Source organism: Rhinopithecus roxellana, chromosome 7 (genome assembly GCF_007565055.1).
Source record: "Rhinopithecus roxellana isolate Shanxi Qingling chromosome 7, ASM756505v1, whole genome shotgun sequence".
In the NCBI taxonomy this organism is placed as follows: domain Eukaryota; kingdom Metazoa; phylum Chordata; class Mammalia; order Primates; family Cercopithecidae; genus Rhinopithecus; species Rhinopithecus roxellana.
The window spans coordinates 49,536,907-49,559,307 of NC_044555.1; the positions used below are offsets into that span (position 1 = coordinate 49,536,907).

At 36.4% G+C, this 22,401-nt stretch overlaps 1 protein-coding gene across 10 annotated transcripts in view; it reads right to left on the reverse strand.

Moving 5' to 3' along the window:
* The window catches only part of ATRX (ATRX chromatin remodeler), a 309,323-nt gene that overhangs the window by 207,711 nt on the left and 79,211 nt on the right, over positions 1–22,401 (reverse strand). For 3 of the 10 annotated variants that reach the window (XM_030933744.1, XM_030933749.1, XM_030933751.1), the window contains 7 exons: positions 17,194–17,249; positions 16,205–16,257; positions 15,209–15,336; positions 12,437–12,550; positions 7,483–7,592; positions 3,588–3,655; positions 172–3,242 (listed from right to left, as the gene is read on the reverse strand). In XM_030933744.1, coding sequence (XP_030789604.1) covers positions 172–3,242; positions 3,588–3,655; positions 7,483–7,592; positions 12,437–12,550; positions 15,209–15,336; positions 16,205–16,257; positions 17,194–17,249 — 3,600 coding nt within the window. Of the gene's footprint in view, positions 1–171; positions 3,243–3,587; positions 3,656–7,482; positions 7,593–12,436; positions 12,551–15,208; positions 15,337–16,204; positions 16,258–17,193; positions 17,250–18,153; positions 18,192–22,401 lie in introns of all 10 variants that reach the window. The other 7 variants (XM_030933747.1, XM_030933753.1, XM_030933746.1 and 4 more) reach the window with 6 other exon arrangements.

Below are 22,401 nucleotides of genomic sequence, written 5' to 3' on the forward strand. Positions count from 1 at the left end.
AGTATAAAAATAAATGGGGAAATTTTTTTTTAATAAACTCCTAAACAATTTTAAGTGGTATTCTCCTAAGTAGCAACCCTAAATTTGATTAGCTTCAGGGAAAATTAAACAATGTAGTAATTCAAGAGGGGGAAAGTACAAATTATGAATTTTTTATTTATTTTTGCATACCTGAAGATTGGCAAAATCCAGTATGTGAAGACAGCACTAAATTTTCAGTCACGGGCTTAATTTTCTGTTCATCACTGCTTCCCTCGCCTATAGAATTCTGATCATCATCTTCTACATCAGAAGATGAGGATGTAATGTCGGCTTGCTTCCTTTTAGTGCTTGTTCTCAGGGAGTTTCTCTTTTTCTCCTTGACAATGACTGCCTTCTTTTTAGATGAAGTTCTTTGCTTCTTCTTTTTATTATCTTCAGAACTTTCCTCAGCATCAGATGATGATGAGCCACTTTGTATTTCCTTAGTATTTCTCTTTGAACTTAAATTTCTTCTTTCCCTCAATTCTATTCTTTTCAATCTCTTATCAGAAGAGTTACAACCATCTTCTTTCATGGAATATTTCTCAGTATCAGATGATGAACAATCTTGTCTCTTCCTTGAACTCTTTCCAAGCAACTTGCACCTTTTCTTCTCTCTACCATATGCTCCATTCTTACTCTTTTTATCCTCTGAAGAGTCACAACTATCTCCTTTCCCTGTTGATTTCTCAGCACAATCAGATAATTCATCCTTCTTTTTAGAAGTTTTATCTCTTATTTTTTTACTTTTCTTTTCTCCATCAGTTGTTTCATTCTTATTTTGTTTTATGCCCTTAGGAAAATGACAAATTTCTTCTCGCTCAGGTAACTTCTCAGTGCCATCAGATGAAGATTCATACTGTTGTTCCATTTTAATTACTTTTTTCTTAAAGTCTGAAATTTCCTTTTTTTCTTCAGCTCCCTTTTTGCTCTGCTTTTTATCATCTTCAGAAGTTTCATCACTCTGGTCTTTCTTTAGGAATTTCTCGGCAATATCAGATAAACCATCCTGTACTTTTTTACATGTTTTGGTTTTGAGATGCTTGCTCTTTTCTTTAGTTTCAGCAACTTTTCTGACTTCCAAAGAAGTAAAACTCTCCTCTTTGCCAGAAAGCTTATCGACACCATCAGAGGAAGCACTTGCTTGCTGCTTCTTAGGAAGTCGATCTCTTAATTCCATGATGGTCGTGTCTTTATCAACTGTGCCTTCTGCTGAAGAGAAATTCTCTCTGTCTTGTTTCCTTTCAGCATCATCAGATGATCCTTCTTGCGAGGTCTTCAAACCTTTGTGCCCTTGATTATCCATTCCTTTTTTGCTGTGTTTTTCATCTTCGGAAGAGTCAAAATCTTTTGTATTTGGAATTCTTTTTTTGGTGGTTCTGGCAGCACCGATTTTACTCATGCTCTTTATCTCTTTTTCTAATTCTGAGTCATAATTAGAAGACTCAGACTGGGTTTGTCGTTTCTTTTTAGAAGTTATAGCGCTCTTAGCTGATTTGCCTTTTTTAGTATCAAAATCTGAGCCAGATGTAGAACTTTTTCGTTTCCTTTTTCCTTTATCATCTTTCCCAACCTGAGTCTTTAAATCATACAAAGTCTTATGGTTTGTATGAATTTCATTAACATCAGTATCTGAAGAAGAACTGTGACTCATCCTGCTTACCTCTTTGAGGATTGCTAGCATTTCATCAGAATCTGAATTTTGATCCACAGTCTCTGATTGCTTAGATTTTGCCAATTTATTAGGTTTAGGATTATCTATAGCACTGTCAGAAGAATTTCGCTTATCCTTTTTTCTCACTGGAACGGGTAGTTTTTGTTTCTCCTTAACTGTTTCATTACATTCTTCATCTGAATTAGATGTTACAGGGTTGGTTTCTGTCTGTCGCCTCAAGGGTGTAGTCTTGACACGTGGGGATCTTCGAAGATCAGATTCCTCTAAAAGTAATGAAACTTCATTTTCAACCAAATGCTCATTATCACTGTTTTCCTGTCCAAGTCCACATTTCTCTAACTTGGGGTTCAGACCACAACTTTTATAGCCATCTTTATCTTGTGGAACTTCCTGACAATCAGCACCTTTAATTGGGGAATTAGAAAGGGAAACAGGGGTGAGTTTAACATATAATTCTTTTGTTACTTTAGCTGTAGTTTTTGATTTAATACCTCCTCCGTTGTCTTTTGAAGAAATATTTAATTTTACAGATGCACTCTCCAGTTCTTGTTCAGTTCCACTGCTGCCATCCCCTTGATGATCAACTGAACTCTGAACTTCCATAGCAGTCTCAAGATTCTCAAAAATGTCTTCTGGAACTGAGGAAGGAACAGATACAATATCCATGTCTAAGTCTTCCGAAGTGTTGGCAGGTTCATACTGAGGTTCTTCTTTTCTATCAGATTTCTTATGTTCACCACCAGTACTTTTATTTGCTCTTTGTTCCTCTGTTGGAACATTTTGATCCATGTGCTCACTATCTACCTGTTTTCTTGAAAGTTTAGCTTCTGACTTTGAAATATCCTTCCTTTCCAAAGCACAAGGTTTTTCTCCTTTTCGTGCTTTTGTTTCAAACTTAGCATCTATGACTTTATGCTCTTTGGTATTTTTCTCTTTATTTACAGCATCCAACACTCGAAACTCTGAATTTAAGTCTTCTTCCAATGCAAGATGAGCCTTCTTAATATCAGCCAACACAGACTTAAAAGCCTTAAGCTGACGTAATTTTGTAGCAGAACTGATTTCTGAATTATCTGTTGCCTGCTTTAAAAATTTAACATAACTGGAGTTCATGTTGGCTGTGGTCTCGATCAGTTTTTTTGCCTTCTTAATCATCTCTTTGGGCACAATTAGTGCGGAATAAGAGTAGGTTACAGAGCCAGAACAGGAATCATCTAATTTCTTTTCTTCTCCATTACAATTTGAACTAGCCTTCTTTGGAGAAAATCTGGATGTATGTTCATATACTTTATTACTCTTTTCACTGTCAACTTTTATCTTCTTCTTATTTTGCTGCAACAACTGTTCCAAATTCTCAAATACGCTGTTACATGCAGTGACCAAGTCCAACAAAGGCTCTGGGTGACAAATGTAGCAATACCATTGGTTGTTTTCATCCATTATTGTGGACAACTCCTTTCGACCAAGGTTGCGTAGAATGCATTTCTTGCAGAAAGCATTATGGCAAAAGTCACAACAAATCAAGTTTCCACCTTCCGCACACCATCTGAAATGTTTTAAAGATTAAAACATTATTCCCTTCTTTCAGGAAACTGACAAGATAGGTAAAAAAATAAAAATAAACACTATTCCCAACGAAACTCATTTTAATCTCTTTGTTATAATGCAATTTAAATTTTACTGCCAGTAATTTTAGTAGTAATTTATGTCATCTGCTTATTATTTACTAGAAACTTCAAGTAGACATAAACCTAGGGTTTGATGGAAAATAACAACCTTTCATTAAAGACATCAATGATGATACTATGAAAGACAAACCTCATAAAAGATTATGTAACAATTCCTCCCAAAAGTAGGAAACACTGAATGTTAACTCATCTATATTACCTACCTACATTGTTCATCCATTCCATCTGAGTCACGGCTAATATCATCACTCATGTAATACTTAAAGCAATTCTATTAAAAGAAAAGAGGAAGGGGAAATTTAATTCAAAATTGATAACATTCATAAAGGACAAAAACTTTACTTTTTTAAGTAATTAAAAACACTGGGGAAAATCTCCAGGACACTGGTATGGGCAAAGATTTATTGAGCAATATCACACAAGTTCAGGCAACCAAAGCGAAAATTGGCAAATGAGATCACATCAAGTTAAAAAGCTTCTGCACAGCAAGGATACAATCAACAAAACGAAAAGACAACCCACAGAATGGGAGAACATTTTGCAAAGTGCCCATCTGACAATGGATTAATAATCACAATATATAAAGAGCTCCAACAACTCTATACGAAAAAAATCAAATAATCCAATCAAAAAATGGGCAAAAGATTAGACTGGACATTTCTCCAAAGAATACATACAAATGACAAATAGACATATGAAAAGCTGCTCACCATCACTGATTATCAGAGAAATGTTAATCAAAACTATAGTAAGATATCATCTCACCCCAGTTTAAATGGCTTATATCCAAAAGACAGGCAATAACAAATGCTGGCAAGGATGTGGAGAAAAGGCAACACTTGTGTACTGTTGGTAGGAATGTAAATGAATACAATCACTATAGAAAACAGTTTGGAGTTTCCTCAAAAAAACTAAAAATTGAGATACCGTATGATCCAGCAATCCACCTGCTGGGTATATACACAAAAGAAAGGAAATGAGTTTATCAAAGAGATACTAGCACTCCTATGATTGTTGGGCCACTGTTTACAACAGCAAAGATCTGGAAGCAACCTAAGTGCCCATCAACAGATAAATAAATAAATAAATAAAATGTGATACATATACACAATGGAGTACTATTCAGTCATAAGAAAGAATGAGATCCCATCATTTGCATCAATATGGATGGAACTGGAGATCATTATATTAAGTGAAATAAGCCAGGCACAGAACGACAAACATTGCATGTTGTCACTTTATAAGTGGGATCTAAAACTCAAAACAATTGAACTCATGGATGAGCTAATGAAGGATGTCATGAAGGATGGTTACAAGAAGCTGGGAAAGGTAGTGAGGGAATAGGGAGGAGGTGGGGATGGTTAATGGGTACAAAAAAATACAAAGAATAAGACCTACTATTTAATAGCACAATAGGGTGACTACAGTCAATAGCAACTTAATTGTACATTTTTAAATAACTTAAAGAATGTAATTAGATTGCTTGTAACTCAAAGGATAAATGCTTGAGGGGACAGATACCCCATTTTCCATGATGTACTTATTTTACATTGCATGCCTGTATTAAAACATCTCATGTACACCATAAATATATACACCTACCATGAACCCACAAAAATTTTAAAAATAAAAACAATTAAAAAAAAAAAAAGGAGTATGTGTGCATGTTTCAGAGACTCAAAGCAAAAACACTGTACTACCCCAGCCGGGTGCAGTAGCCCATGCCTATAATCCCAGCACTTTGGGAGGACGAGGAGGGTGGATCACCTGAGGTCAGGAGTTCAAGACCAGTCTGGCCAACATGGCGAAACCCAGTCTCTACTAAAAATACAAAAATTAGCCGGGCATGGTGGCAAGCGCCTGCAATCTCAGCTATTCTAAAGGCTGAGGCAGGAGACTCACTTGAACCCGGAGGCGGAGGTTGCAGTGAGCCAAGATCACGTCATTGCACTCCAGCCTGGGCAACAGAGTAAAACTCCGCCTCAAAAACAAACAAACAAAAAAAACACTGCTACCCACTACCCACTACCCAATGTCTGTATTGTGCAGACATCTAACTATCTCAAGTCTCAAGAATTAATGCCTTGAAATAGATTTCCATACACTCAAGTACCACTATTCCTTATTTAAAAGTTTATAAAAGATTTTTGGCTGGGTGCGGTGGCTCAGGCCTGTAATCCCAGCACTTTGGGAGGCTGAGGTGGGTGGATCACTTGAGGTCAGGAGTTCAAGACCAGCCTGGCCAACAGGGTAAAACTCTGTCTCTACTAAAAATACAAAAATTAGCCAGATGTGGTAGCGGGCACCTGTAATCCCAGCTACTCGGGAGGCTGAGGCAGGAGAATCGCTTGACCCAGAAGGTGGATGCTGCCGTGAGCCAAGATTGTGCCACCGCACTCCAGCCTGGGTAACAGGGCAAGACTCCGTCTCAAAAACAAACCAAAAAAAAAAAAGTTTATAAAAGATTTTAGTAAAGCTAATTTCTGGTCTCATACAACTAGCTACTAAAGCTCTACATAAAAATGTATTAGATGTGGGTACTTAGCAATTTTAATAGCCACCATATACAAACAGCTACTATGTATACAACAAAAGAATTAATCTATATTATCTTTAAATATCAAAATATCTACCATGCAAGGTAGGACATATTACGAGAGAAAAGGCTAACTTTCATTAATATGTAAATAAATCTAAAGTCATACAACTAGTAAGAGGCAAAGCTGTTATTCAAATCCAAGTTTGACTGACTTCAAAGTCTTTCCAGTGGACTGCAGAAAGGGAAAAGGTGCTCACTGATACAAACTACGGATGAGTGAAATGGCCTAGGCTCAACAGACTGGTTCTTGAAAAAAGACAATCATATAGATAAGAAAACAGAAAGGCAAATACATGTCACAAATCCAGCAATATTAGATTCGACTGTCAAAATTTAAAACGAAACTCTCTAATACATACCCTAGATAGGCCCCTGCTGAACTGAATTCAAGGAAAGGAGGGATACGAATTGCTAAAGAACAAAGTACAGTTCATTTAAGCATGTCTGAATCTATCAAAAATTCAGCCAGAAAAGATCTAGAGCTAGAATTCCAAGGAAAACATGGCCTGCCACTGCATTTCAAAGGCAGCTTTTTATTGGGAAACAAATTAACATAGGATTAATCTTAGCAGGAATATCAGTTAAGAAAACCATAACCATGACATTTATAGGAAGGTAGGTAGTTATTGAGAGGTAGGTAGTTATTGTTGCCCAGGCTGGAATGCAATGGCGCAATCTCGATTCACAGCAACCTCCACCTCCCGGGTTCAAGCGATTCTCCTGCCTCAGTCTCCCGAGTAGCTGGGACTACGACTACAGGAACCTGCCGCCATGCCCGGCTAAGTTTTTGTATTTTTAGTAGAGATGGGGTTTCACCACGTTAGCCAGGCTGGTCTCGAACTCCTAAGCTCAGGTGATTCACCATCCTCGGCCTCTCAAAGTGCTAGGATTACAACCATGAGCCACCGTGCCGGGCCCACACTTACAGATATTTAAAATTAACTCCAAGGTATTACTAACAAAAATGTGGCACAGACCGTTAAAACTATAATCAACACATAAAAAACATTTTTAATTCTATTATCTCCAAGTTACGTCAAAACCCTGCTCCACATAGTTTACATTTGGGGAAGTAGGATATATAAGGGGAAAGATTATAAAACACAAACATTTACACACATCCACTCTTGAGATTTTCAAACACACCAAGCTCTCCCTCAACTACCAGTATCTAAATACCATGTTGCCTCTTCCCAGAACATGATGAACCAATCTCACTTACCAGGCTAATTCTTATTCATATTTCACATATCACCATTCCACTAGAAAGCCATCCGACCCAAATCATATTTACACAGGCTTCCTGTGTGCTCCCATAATCACAGTATCTCCCCTATCATGACACTTAGGCTTTGTATGTCTATCTTCCTCACTACAATAGAAGTCTCCCAAGGGCAGATACCATTTCCATCTTTCTTCAAGACTGTGCCCTCAAAGGCCTGGTATATGGTAAGCATTCAAATATTTATGGCATGAAATATCAACAGATCATTACGTACCTTACAAATAAGAACTTGCAATGAAGGGTGTCTATAAATGGAATCTTTTTGAAAATGATTGACCTGTTGTCCACAAGCAGTGCAGCTCACAATTCCATGAAGCCCATCTTCTAGGAGAAAGGAGTGACTATTATTCACACATTTACACAAAGAAAAAGATATTTACTTTAGTCAGCATTTTGTAACTTTTGTATTAGAAATGAAATACCTCATAATCCTTAGAAAAAATGGCATCTTGGATACAAGTAAAAAAGGTTAATATTTTATCGACTTACTAAGCACATGACAACCTTGGCAAATTCCAAGTTACAAATCCTAATTGTTTCCTTTTACAGATGCAAATGCCATTTTTTACAACTCGAAATAACATTAAGAGAACCCACAAAAATTTCTAAAACTAGGGGCCAAGAGCTCTTTTTTATTTTATTATTGCTTTGCAAATAAATTCAGTATCAGTCCTCACAGAATGGGGAAGTAACATATATGGAACAGATTCTTTTGCAATCCTATACTTAAGTATGCCATAAAGGTTTTTATTCTCAAAGTGGAATTGTCTGCACAGATCCTATCAATATGGTATGTAAAAACTTGGTAATTTTATGATATTACCAATTTCCTTCCCAATATTTACTTCAACATTATCCATAATTGTCATTAACCTGCCTTTTTTCTATCTGTACTCCACTATCCACTCCATACCAACACTGTCCACTATTTTCAAATAAAGACAAACAAGATATTGCAAGTATACCTATTTTGGCAGCAAAACATCAGAATGACTAGGGGTAAAAGGCAGAGTCCCATTCTGTACTGTCCCCTGAAAAACAGACTGAAGAAAACCTACAGAAACCTCTCCAGCCTCCTACTTGTCCCTAGTTCTGGTAAGGCAGTGTTTCACACCCTGAGCTAAACATTAGAGTCATCTGAAGAATCTTTTTAAAATCAGCCATTCCCACCCCTAAACCACTGAATTAAAACCTCTCAGACATTTTCTTAAAGTTTCAAAGATGATCCTGATGTGCAACCAAGACCTTGATCAAAATAAGATGGTAGATTATACTTCAGAAGAAGCCACTCAAAATGCTTACATTCACAAATAAAAAGGAGACAACTAAAAAACAAATTGGCACCATACTTAAATAAAAAACAAAACATCACATATATTTCTCATCCTTTTAATTTTCTCTTTTGGGTTTCTATTAGGTTTAAGGTCCAAAGCACCATGGACCCAAATATTATCATGAATATTTTTATTTGTAAAAACTTTTTAAAAAATTTAAGAGCTAGAGCTCACTCTGTCACCTAGGCTGGAATGCAATGGTGCAAATTCAGCTCACTGCAGCCTCTACCTCCCAGGCTCAATCAATCCTCCTACCTCAGCCTCCTGAGTAGCTGGGACTACAGGCACACACCACCACACCCAGCTAATTCTTTGTACAGACTGGGTCTCACTGTGTTGCCCAGGCTGGTCTCCAACTCCTGGGCTCAAGCAATCTTCTGGCCTCAGCCTCCCAAAGTGCTGGGATTACAGGTGTGAGTCACTACACCTAGCCAGAAGCTAAAAGTTTTAAAGTTTAAGAACACCATCGTACTGTTTTAGAAGATAAAAGTAAACTTGAAGGTTCACTATTTATGTTGCTAAAATTTTTATTTATTTATTTATTTAATTTTAAAGATGGGGTCTCAGTCCATCACCCAGACTGGAGTACAATGGCACAATCACAAGTCACTGCAGCCTCAAATGCCTGAGCTCAAGCAATCCTCCCACCTCATCCTACCTAAAAGCAAGTATTACAAGCCTAATTTATTATAATCACATTATTTACAAATACCAGTTTGATCTTGGGTATTCATATATTCTGTATTTGTTTTAACAGAAACAAATACACCACAGCATACTTTTTCATTTCAAATAATTATTCCATTCAGATAAACTAACAAGATAAATAAAATGTAGAATCTGAATGCTCATCCAATGTTAAGTAATACTTACTAAGCATCTTCTATGTGCTTTGGTGCATATATCACTCAAGAATTAAACAAAACTAGGTAATTCTTTGGAGATTTTCTCCCACATGTGCACAAGGAATCAAATATAAGGATATTCACCACAGCACTAATTAGAAAATTAGAAAATGAAAAATTGGGAATAACTTCCTATGCGGGAAATGAATAGTGACTTATTGATACCACATAATTCTATAGAGCAGTGAAAAATAAGCAAACTAGATGTACATTTACTGACATGAATACAATTCAAAAACAATGTTAAATGAAAAACGTTCCCAAATGATATATACAGCATATTATTTTGTTATATTTTTAAATGAAAAATGTTTTATGAATACACATATAAAAAACATAGAAAAACATGCACACACATGCACATGCATAAAACTTCAAGATAATCATTACCTGTGGGGTGGGAAGAAGGGGAAATGGATGAGAGTAGGACTGAACCAATATTTTACTTAAGTGAGATCTGAAGCAAATATGGTAAAATGTTGAAATGTTACTTTATGTACTTGTTGCTGTACATATGTTTAAATTTTTTTATTTTTAGTTATGAAATATATTTAAAATTGTAACACAGGGTATAAATGAAAAAGAGGCATTTTCATTTCTGAGCTCAGTACATTTTAATGGTTTTAAAGAGAGAACAAAATTATTGTGTCATGTAAAAAAGTTAGGTGTAAAATATACTTTCTAACAATTAAAACTGGGAAGAGAATGTCAAAATAGGGTATGATACTGAAATTTTTTACAAAAAAATCCGCTCCTGAAATGTTAACTTTAGCCATATCTTTGTGTTATAATATTACTCCAAATCAATATAAGACTTTGTATATAAAGTTTACATTCTTGACAGTTTCCTAAGTTAGGCTTCAATTTTGGAACTAGTTTTCTTAAAAAGTTTAAATATTATCTACACCAATTCAGTATTTCAGATCACCAATTTATCTATATATGTGTATATAAAGTAAACCTAGTGTTAAATTTCCTGTGTGATTTCTGACAGCTTAAAAATGTAACAAATCATTAAGATGAAAATAGACGTGAAAGATTTAAGTGCTACTGATAGCTATAAATGTATGTATTCCCTTAAGCGTGATACCAAAACATTCCTACACAGAACATTCAATAAAATGTTCCTGAAACTTATCAGCTGAGACCAAATGCCAGCAGCACACCAAAGTGGCACTAGGAATACCCTCATCAACAACAGTGGTTCTTTTATTCTTTCAGCCCTTATCCACATTTCAGACATTGACTGCTCCAGGGTCCCTTCCCAAAAAAACACCACTTAGACACTCTGTACACTAAGTGTACACAATGCAGAACACTTAGTTATTTGTCTTCTCTAGAGAACCTATGATCAGAGGAAAGAAACTCTTACTACTGATCTTTACCATCACTTTCTAATTGAGGATTCTCTTAAATTTTAAGACTACTACCTTAGCTTTAATGAGCTCTGTTGCTGCAATGGCAGTTTCCCTACTATGAACTAGAGTCTCAGAAAGATTCCTTATGCTCAAAAGGAGTTGACTACCCCTTTGTGGACAAAAGACTAAACACTATTTCCTTTATTTTTGCCAACAACCTTACAAATTATTTAATCTGACAATGAATATATATAATATTTTATAAGTATAGATATATTTTACTGGTTCCATCAAGATAATAACAGCATTAAAATAAAAATCCACACAAAAATTTCACCAATATAAGAGCTTCACTATAATTTCACAATTATATAATCTGATCAATATTAAATGGATATGCTTTCACTACACTTCTACTTAGAAATTTAGTGTCATGTTCTATCATTTGGAGATTCATTCCTTTTACAGTTATGAATTCTGGCTCTGTTAAGCTGCCCCAAAATATATATACACACTATTTAAGAATCACACACAAACAAATGGGACACATAGTCCACTATCATACATTTCTAAATAAATACAAACTTTTTATAGATGGTTAGCCAATATTGAGTGTGTGTGTGTGTGTGTATGGGTGTGTGTTAATTTTTTTGAGACAGGGTCTGACTCTGTCATCCAGGCTGCAGTTCAGTGGTGCAATCACGGCTCACTGCAGCCTCGATCATCTGGGCTCAAGTGATCCTCCCACCTCAGCCTCCAGAGTTGCTAGGACTACAGGCATGTGCCACTATGTCCAGCTGATATTTTTATTTTTTGTAGATATGGGGGGGTCTCACTATATAGACCAAGCAGGTCTCGAACTCCAGGACTCAAGTAATCCTCCTGCCTTGGCTTCCTAAAGTGCTGGTATTACAGGTGTGAGCCACCACTCCCCACCGTTGGTGTGTTTAAGGGAGGATAGACAGACAAAGGGAGAGGCGCCTCCGGCAGACAGAGGGAGGGTTATCAGCTCTAGCTCCCTACTCCTTCCTACTTATGTCCATGTTGCTGTTCTTAGACTAATGGATCTGAAACTTCAGTGTACGCAAGAACAAACTGGAGTACATTTTTGACCTCATCAACAGAAAATTCTAATTTGTGAGGAGTAGAGTCAAGGGACTTGCATTTATAATATCCCAACTAATACTAATGCAGATGTACATCACTCTATGCAACTCTAACTATATATAAAGTTACCTGTAGGCCACAGACAAGATTTTGCATGAATCTAAAATTCTTTTAGGGTTGGGGGGGAAACATAGTATTATGGCATATATTATAGAACATGTGGAAGAAGGAAATGCTAAGCTTCTTGAGATAACTTAATAGCCACTGAAGGCAAAGGTGTTTTGATAAACAGTGTTTAACCTTTTCTGCTTCAGAGCTCAGAGAGAAACAGAAGTTATATTTAAGTAGTGCTTTTAATAAACAAAAGGCAGAAAAGTGGAGGTATTTTTAGTAAGCACATCAGATTTTCCAATATGGTCATAAACAGCAATTTAAATTCATGTTTCATTTTCACTTGTATTTACCTCCGCGTTTTTTGAGATTTTCAGTTTTCATTTTACTTCTGCTTCTAAATTCAGGCCCTTTAAAATCATCTTTGTCTTCATTCAGCACTGGCTCTGGCTGTACAATCACTGTACCTAGAATGATTTCATTTAAAAAACCATTACACATATTAAATGTGCAAGTGAAGTACAAGACTTCAGTTCAGATAAAGCCAACATTGCTGGTACATAGTTTGTTTCTTTCAAGCTTTAGATATTGGTATAAGGACCTCACAAAAGTAAATAAAACAGGGAAATAGTATAAGGGCCAGGTGTCAACAATCAGTTTATTTGTTGAAATATAGTTCATAAAAACAGGAAAGGGAGGTATTATGGCGTGATTAAAAAAGAAATGTGTGAATCAAATAGAAAGCCTCAACCCAGTTCTGAATTTTTATAGTGCCTATCACAAAAGCTGTTATGAATATGAACATCTATGCTAAGTTCCATAAAGAATTCATAAAATATATGGTTCAGAGGGAAAAAATTTTTAAAGACATCCTATTTTCATAATCCAAATCATAAACTCAGAAAGATTTTTAAGGGTAGTTTTATACTGCAAGGGAGGGGTATTGGTGGGGGAAATGAAGTTCATTCTATTACTCCTGTATCTATTCTGCAGCATTTCCCAACTGGTATGTCAAAGCTTCAGTACTCTGTAAAGTCCTTAAAGAGTTTTTACAGATTAAGATACTTTAGCTAAAGTACCCTAACAATAAATTGTAGAATGAGATCATTTGTTGATCCCTATGTTAATATGTTAGAAAGAATGTCCTTCCTTAACTATAAAACATGTGAATTGAGGAGAGAGGCTGTAAATTTAAGTTTTCATTAGTTCTCTCAAGAGTAAATAAGACAGGCACAGTAAAAAGGGTTTAAGTCTCAATGTTTACCTACATTGCTTGGCTTAGTAATTGGCTATCATTGGCAACAATCAAGGAAGAAAAAGCAGGTAGTCGCCAGGGGCTTTCTCTGAAACATGGCTCTATGTTACTCAACAAGCAAATTTTGACAAGTTATAACATCTAGTTGGTAAATGAGTTTCTGAGTGTCTGAAAGGGTGTGGGGAGAGGACACAGATGATTGAGATTTTATAGATTGTAATAAAATTGAATAATCTCCACCAAAAAACGTTATTCACAGCAATCATTGCATGTATATACTCTCAGAGAAGCCCCAGCATTTGAAAAGAACTAAAGATTTTAAATTAACAACAACAAAAAAACAAAAAAAAACAAACAAACAAAAAAAAAAACCTGAATTCTCCCTAGAGATTCTTCTAGGGAGAATTGGAAGCAAAGCAGCAGAGTGAAAAGAGCACTCACTAGGCTTTGGATTCAAGCAGACCTGGGTTGAAATCTTAGCTTCTCAATTTAAAGCTGAAAAAGTTCCTTGGGTTCTGAATTTGTTCCTTTATCGCTACAAGCAAAATAATAACTACCTTACAGTGTTGTTTTGAGGATTAAAGGAGTTAATTCTGTAAGAGCCTGGTACTTATATATACTCAATAAATATTACAACAATAATAAACACCCAAATTTAACCTTATGAAATGGGTCTGTTTTTGTTTTGGTCTGACAGAATTAGGCATAGTTTAGGTTAGTAACATCATATGCTGACTTTCTTCCACAGTACCATTAAAACAAAAGTTTGAATTCCTATTTCTTACATCATAAACACTCCCAATGACAACCACTGAGAATGTAAAAATCCAAAGTAAGTCACTACCTACGGGACTTAGACTCCCATGTTAGTTGTTTCTGCCCTTGGCCACCAAAACCATTATGTAAAATTGTCATAAATGATTTGCAAAGCTAAGTAAGTGGTAGGCCCCTATCTCTCTTCTTTCATTAATTTCCTTTCCTCATTTCATTTATCACCTTTTGTAACTTCTAATTTATCCTAGTCAAGGAAAGTCCCATCCCTCTTACCTACCGTATTTTTTAATTTTCCATAATTTGAAAATGTGTCATAAAAACATAGACAGGGAACAAGGTTTAATAAGCACTGCTGTAAAAGATCTATGAGAATGAATTTGAAAAATCTGCCAAGAGACTACAACATATTATTTAACAAAGAAAAAAGTATAAAATTTGACTCTTTGAACCAAGTCCCCTGTCATTCTCATCATTCAATTATATTGCTCTCAGATTTGAGCTATGAAGAGTCCAAGATACTCATTTGGCTTTTTTCCCCATTATTAACAAGGTTTTATGGTTAGAACTTCAACAGTTGAGAGGTATGTGACAAAGTTTTGCTGTTAAAAAGATAACAGCAAGAAATACAACTAAATCTATCTATGATAGTTAACTTCAGCTTTTAGCCTTAGGGAATTTAAGAATGCAGTAAGACTAAACTAGACTGTAAATGATTTTTAAGTTTTCAGGAACGGTCATTACATTTTTGTATAAAGCAGGCACATTAACATTGACTGAACCAAAACCTAATATAATAAATTTTTAAACCTGCTTACACATTGAAGTATAATTTGGAAACTAAAGCCCCTTGTCTAAAACTCAACGGAAAGAAAAAAATAGATTTCATTCTTTACAAAACTAACTGAATATTCCAAATTTTTAACTTCGATAATACACATTATCATTGGCATACAAATATATTTCTAGACAAATCACTAGGAAAATGCCATGTTTGGTCTTTTGTACATAGCTAACAGTAAGCAAGTTCCAATTTTATAAAAATGATGTTTAAAAATTCATTTCAACTTTAACTTCATGAAAAATTTACACACATTACCTTTTGGCAAGCTCTGCATAGTAATATCATTTTCTGAATTTTCATTAGATGCATCTTCATTTACAGTTTCGTCATCCAAAGGTTTTTCATCATCTGATTCTACATACTTTGTTACAATTGAAGGTTTCCTATGAAAGAATTAAGTTCATAGAATTATGAACATTTCTGACAACTGGAACAATACCCAAAGAACATAAATAACATGTTGAGATTGAGCAGTGGGTCTCAACCAGGAAGCACATCAGAATCACCTAGGGAAGCATGTGTGTCTACACCATATCACTGAAGATTATGATTCAGTAGGTCTGGAGTAAGACCAAGGCATACGCATTCTGAAAAAGCTACCAGGGAGACCTTGGAGGACACTCTTCTTTAAGAATCACTACTTTAGAGAAATAAATTAATATCAAGTAAGCTTGGTTTTCAAGAGACATTCCCACTGCTTAGAAACAATGAAAGTCCAATAGACTAAGCGGCAAACTTCTAATAAGAATTATACTGCACAGTATATTGGGAATTATATTATGTTAGAAAATAGTTTCAGTTTTTATGTATGGCTTCACAATTTAGCAGAAAAATGTGTTTTTTACCACTCTTTTTTCTCCTTGTAACTTACAACTATGATGACTAACTCCCCATCCTAGACAATTTCAAAAAACCCATTGCCTCATAAGGCATTCAACAATTATTTTCTCCTTTTTCAAGGACATATATTGTCTAATGAAATAAACTACATTTTGCGAGGGCCACTAATACATAATAAATCCTTTAAAAGCCCTTTAAAATTCAAAGTTGGAATGAAAAATAATTGTTAAATTCAGGTGACAGATACAAAGGGATTCATTATATTATACTTATCATTTTTAAATATGTATATTTGTATAGAATAGTTAACTCAGAATAGAGCTTGACATGAGTTCAGAAAAAATTTGGTTCTAGAAACAGAAAATAACCTGAAAAAGAAAATAACTTTTTGTCCCTTCAACATCAACTAACCTCTTTGATCGTGACGATCCTGAAGACTTGGATTTTTCTGAAGAGCTAGTTCCCTAGATGTGAGACATAAATATAAAAGTGAATAAAACTCTCAAAACAGCACCCCTACAATTAGCTATTTCCCTATAGCAACTTCAATACAGGGATATAATGAGATGCTATTTATGTGCCTAGAATATTTTTCTAAAAGGAACTCCAAAAACTAATTATCTACCACATAAGGAACACAGATGCAAAAAAATAAAAATAAAAACTAATTCTCATTTACTGCCAGGTTTCCTTGGCTGAAGATTAAATTTCTTGTTTTTCACATGGTTGCTGTCGCATGCTGCAGGGGATACACTGCTGTAAAATGATCATGGCCCCAGTCAACAAAGACAAAACAAAGAAGCAGAAGTAATCAGATCTCAACAGAAGTAGGGAGTTTTAAGGCTCTAAATATGTTTCATTATTCTCTAAGCTAACACCTGGCATGAAGTAACTTCTACAACTTGCTTTGAGATACTAAACTTACCCTCATTTTGCCAGTATAATCAATATATTTTACTGGATTCAGTTTTTTTACAGTAGGTAAAAAAAATTCCCAAAACCATAGTTGTAGACCTGTATATCAGGCAAAGGACCTTGTTATGAGTTGCTAATAATAATGCTTAGCAGACTCTAGATACCAAGTTTTGAGAGATTTCACAACCATGAAGTTCATGCCCATAATATCCACCTCAAACACCTCTGGGGTAATATAAAGACAGTTAAATATCTATCTGTTGGAAAGTCTTCAGCTGTCTGACTTTAGGTAAACCGCTGAAGTGAACCACAACAATAACAGAAACAATGAACACCTTCTCAAACTGGAAAACAACGAAACTGAAGCATCATAATGACAACTGGGTATCAGTAGCCTTCGATACATGTGTCTAGAAGCAATCTAACGACATATGCTCTAGTCGGTTAATAGTAACTAACAAATATCTCTAAATAATTATCCTTACCTCTTCCTTGCTGTTTTCCATCATATCAGAGTTACTTCCAGAACCACTGATTTTATCTAAAAAAGAAGAAATAAAGAACGTTATTTATCTCTTTGATGCATTATCAAATAGAACATCAATACTTATAACTCCATAAACCCATTCTCACACTATGAAGTCTGGCAGTATTGTTAACACACTACTCACATTAAAATATTCCTAGAAGAGTTCTTTCACTAGAATCACTCTCCTTTTGCAGACTAACCCCTCCTTATAAAGCATGAAATCTCTATAAAGATTACTTTGGTATAAAAACATTTCCAGTTGTAATTTATAAATATTACAAGACATTTCCCAGTAGAAGAAAATTTAAACTATTACACTGAAAATAAAAAACATACTACCAATAAAGTATATTTCATTTCACCATAAAATACTGGGAAAATAACAGCAAACTAAACCAAAATCAAGGAGAAGGAAACAATAAAGATTATGGCAGAAATTCATGAAACAGATGAAATAGGAAATAGAAAAACAATAGGGGAAAAAAAAATCAATAAAACCAAAGACTAGTTCTTTTTCTTTTCCTTCCTTTTTTTTTTTTTTTTTTTTTTTTTTTTTTGGAGATAGGGTCTCACTCCATTGTCCATACTAGAGTGCAGAGGTGCTATCATGGTTCACTTTAGCCTCAACCTCCCGGCTTCAGGTGATCCTCCCCTCTAAGCCTCCCAGGTAGTTGGGACTACAGGTGCGCACCACCACACCCGGCTAATTTTTTGTGGAGATGGGGTTTCGTCATGTTGCCCAGGCTGGTCTCTAACTCCTGGGTTCACGTGGTCTGCCCACCTTGGCCTCCCAAAGTGCTGAGATTATGGGCATGAGCCACAGGCACCTGGCCAAAAACTAATTCTTTAAAAAGATGATCAAGCAGGAACTTGGCCATTCAAGTTGGAATCTGCTAGGGATTGTGTAACAACTTACCTGCGGGGGAAGAAAAGATGAACAAACTTTAGGCTAGACTGACCAAGAAAAAAAAGAAACAAGACTCAAGTTACTAGACTTAGAAATGAAAAAGAGGACATTACTACCAAACTTACTGAAATAAAGGGATTATAAAGGAATACTATGAACAACTGTATGCCAAAAAATTAAATAACTTACATGAAATGAACAAATTCCAAAACACAAACTACTAAAACTGATTCAAGAAGAAACAGTTGTGAATAGATCTGTAACAATTGATGAGATTAAATCAGAAATAAAAAAAGCTACCCATAAAGAAAAGGCCCAAATGTTCTCACCACTGAATTATAACAAACATTTAAAAAAGGACTAATACCATTTCTTCACAAACTCTTCAAAAAACAGAAAAGGAGGCAACATTTCCCAACTCATTTTATGAAACTAGTATTGCCCTGATATAAAAAATCTATCACAAATAGAGAAAACTACAGGCAAGTATCACTTATGAATATAGATGCAAAAGTCCACAAAATATTAGAAAACTTCAAATTAGAAGACAGGCTAGAGACTGGGAGAAAATCTTCACAAAGTACACATCTGATAAAAGACAATTATCCAAACTATACAAAGAATGCTTAAAACTCAACAATAATATAACAAACAACATGATATTAAAGCAAGGAAAAAAAAGAAACCTATGTGAACAGACACCTCACTAAAAAAGATATACAGATGCAAATAAGCACATGAAAAAATGCTCAACAATATATGTCATTAGGGAATTGCAAATTAAAACAATATACCCCTACACGCCTATTAGAATAGCCAAAATCCAGAACACTGACTATACCAAAACCTGCTGAGAAGGGTATGGAGCAAAAGAAACTCTCATTTATTGCTGGTGGGAATGCAAAATGGTACAGCCAATCAGGAAAACAGTTCAGCAATTTCTTACAAAACTAAGCATACCATACATAAAGCAGCAATCACACTCCTTGGTATTTATCCAAAGAAGCTGAAAACATATATCCACAAAATAACCTGCATGGAGATGTTTATAAACATTTTTATTTTATATAAACATCTTCGTTTACTTATATAAACGTCTTTATAAGCAGCTTTATTCATAACTGCCAAAACTTGGAAGCAACCAAGATATCATTTAGAAGATTAATGGATAAACAAACTGTAGTACATCCAGAAAATGGAATATTATTCGGCACTAGAAATAAATTAGTTATCAAGCTACAAAGAGACATGGAGGAAACAAATGCAGATTACTATGTGAAAGAAGCCAGTCTGGAAAGGCTACATACATATGATTACAACTATGACAATCTGAAAAAGGCAAAACTATGGAGAAAGTAAAAAGATCAGTGGCTGCCAGTACTCACAGGGGAGAAAGGGATGAAGAAACAGGCACAGCACAGGAAATTTTTAGGGCAGTGAAACTATTCTGTATGATACCACAAAATGTTGAATGTAGGTCATTATATATTTGTCAAAAATCTTCAAAATGTATAACACCAAGAGTAAACCTTAACATAAACTATGCATTTGGGGTAATAATGACATGTCAATGTAGGTTCACCAATGTTATATAACAAATGTACAACTCTCTTACGGAATGCTGATAGTGGGAGATGCTATGCATGTGTAGAAGCAGGGGCATATGGGAACTCACTGTACTTTTTGCTCAATTTTGCTATGAACCTAAAACAGCTCTTTAAAAATACCTGCTTTCTGGCTGGGTGTAGTGGCTCACGCCTGTAATCCTAGCATTTTGGAAGGCTGAGGCGGGCGGATCACCTGAGGTCAGGAGTTCGAGAACAGCCTGACCAACAAGATGAAACCCTGTTGCTACTAAAAATACAAAAATTAGCTGGGCGTGGTGGCATGTACCTGTAAACCCAGCTACTCGGGAGGCGGAGACAGGAAAATCGCTTGAACCCAGGAGGTGGAGGCTGCAGTGAGCCCAGATCATCCCATTGCACTCCAGCCTGGGCAACAAGAGTGAAACTCAGTCTCAAAACAAAAAAAAAAAAAAAATCTTTTTTCTAATAAATTAAGGAAGACGGGAAATTTAAAATCTACAAAAACCCACAGGTAGGTAATATCATACTTAATGGTGACAGACTGAATGCTTTCCCCCTTAAGATCAGGAACAAGGCAAGGAAATCTGCTCTTGTCATTTGTATTCAACTTTGCACTACGGATCCTACTCAGAGCATGCATGTTAAAAAAAAAAAAATTGAAAGGCATCAGTATTTAAAAGGAAGGTATGAAACTATCCCTGTTAGAGGGCCAGGTGCGGTGGCTGATGCCTGTAATCCCAGCACTTTGGGAGGCTGAGGCAGGTGGATCACCTGAGGTCAGGAGTTCGAGACCAGCCTAGCCAACATAGCAAAACCCTGTCTCTACTAAAAATACAGAAATTAGCCGGGTGTGGTGGCGCATCCCTGTAATCCCAGCTACTAGGGAGGCTGAGGCAGGAGAATCACTTGAACCTGGGAGGCAGAGGTTGTGGTGAGCTGAGGTCATGCCATTGCAGAGCGAGACTCTGTCTCAAAAAAAATAAATAAATAAAACTATCCCTATTAGAATATGGCATTATCTCATACATAGAAGATCCTAAGGAATCCACTAAAGAATTATTGGAATAGGCTGGGCACGGTGGCTCACACCTGTAATCCCAACACTTTGGGAGGCCGAGGTGAGCAGATCACCAGAGGTCAGGAGTTTAAGACTAGCCTTGCCAACATGGCAAAACCCTGTCTCTACTAAAAATACAAAAATTAGCTGGGCGTAGTGGCGGGTGCCGGTAATCCCAGCTACTTGGTAGGCTGAGGCATGAGAATTGCTTGAACCTGGGAAGCGGAGGTTGCAGTGAGCCAAGATCACACCACTGCACTTCAGCCTGGGGAATAGAGCGAGACTATCTCAAATTTAAAAAAAAAAAGAATCATGGGAATAAAATTAGTTCAGGAAAATTGATGGGTACAAGGACAATAAACAAAAATCAATGTTATGTCTATACATTTGCAATGAATAATCTCAAAATGAAACTAAGAATTCCATTTATAACAGAATTAGAAGGAAATAATTTACAAAAAAAAAAAAGAAGTACAAAACATACTCTGAAAATTATAAAATGCCATTGAAAGAAATTAAAGATCTAAATCAATGGAAAAACACTTCATTTTCATGAATTAGAAGACAACAATTTTTTAAAAATTAGGGACAGAGTCTCACTCTACTGCCCAGGCTGGAGTGCAGTGGTGTAATTATAGCTCACTGCAGCCTCAAACTCCTAGGCTCAAGTGATCCTCCTGCCTCAGCATCCTGATTAGCTGGCACCACAGGCACATGCCACCATGCCTGGCTAATTTTTAAATATTGTGTAGATGGGGTCTGGCTATGTTTCCCAGGCTGGTCTCAAATTCCTGTCCTCAAGTAATCCTCCCACCTCAGCCTCCCAAAGTGCTGGAATTACAGGCATGAGTCATCGCACCTCGCCAGTGATAAAACATTAAACATCCTTGAGATACAATTTACATACCATACAATTTACCCATTTAAAGCACACAATTCCATCAGTCACCAGGCCAAGCCACAAGATTTATCATTCTTATGATGCCAATGTTACAGAATCTTTGGGGTATCACTTTTCTGGCCAGAAACATCTGTGGCTGGTGGTACCTGTGCCAGAGTTTTGCTCGGGCCTACTGGGCTCGTCCCGCCTATTTGGCCTGGCCCGCTACACTTGGCTCATGCCACTGACCTGTATCCTATGCTGGCCAAGGGAGACTGCATGAAGCAGCAAGGGGTACATGAGCAAGTGTGGGGTCCAGCCACTGCGCAATCAGACATGCTAGGGGCTGCAGCAGGGCACGCAGCTCCAGGTGCCAGCATGGGCACCAGCTCTTTCTCTGTGAGGCTGCAGTTGGACCAGGAACACCACAAGCAGCATCCACAGCTGGCACCAGGGAACACGGTGGCACCCAGAAGGCTGGAGACACCAGGAACCACAGGCAGGGCCCCAAAGAGAGAGTCACAGCCCTGGCTCGGGGAGCTCCCAGGTCTGGGCTCCCCAAAGGGCTGCAGCTCTTCTTTCCTTCTCTTCACCTGCAAAAAGGTGGACAAGGGGCATGTCTCAGCCCTGTTTGTGTTACAGCTCTTTTAGCCTCATTCAGCAGGTCCCAAGTTCTTGTCCTGCACCCAAGAAGAATGAGGTACACAGATTGAGCAATAGAACAGCTCAGAGGA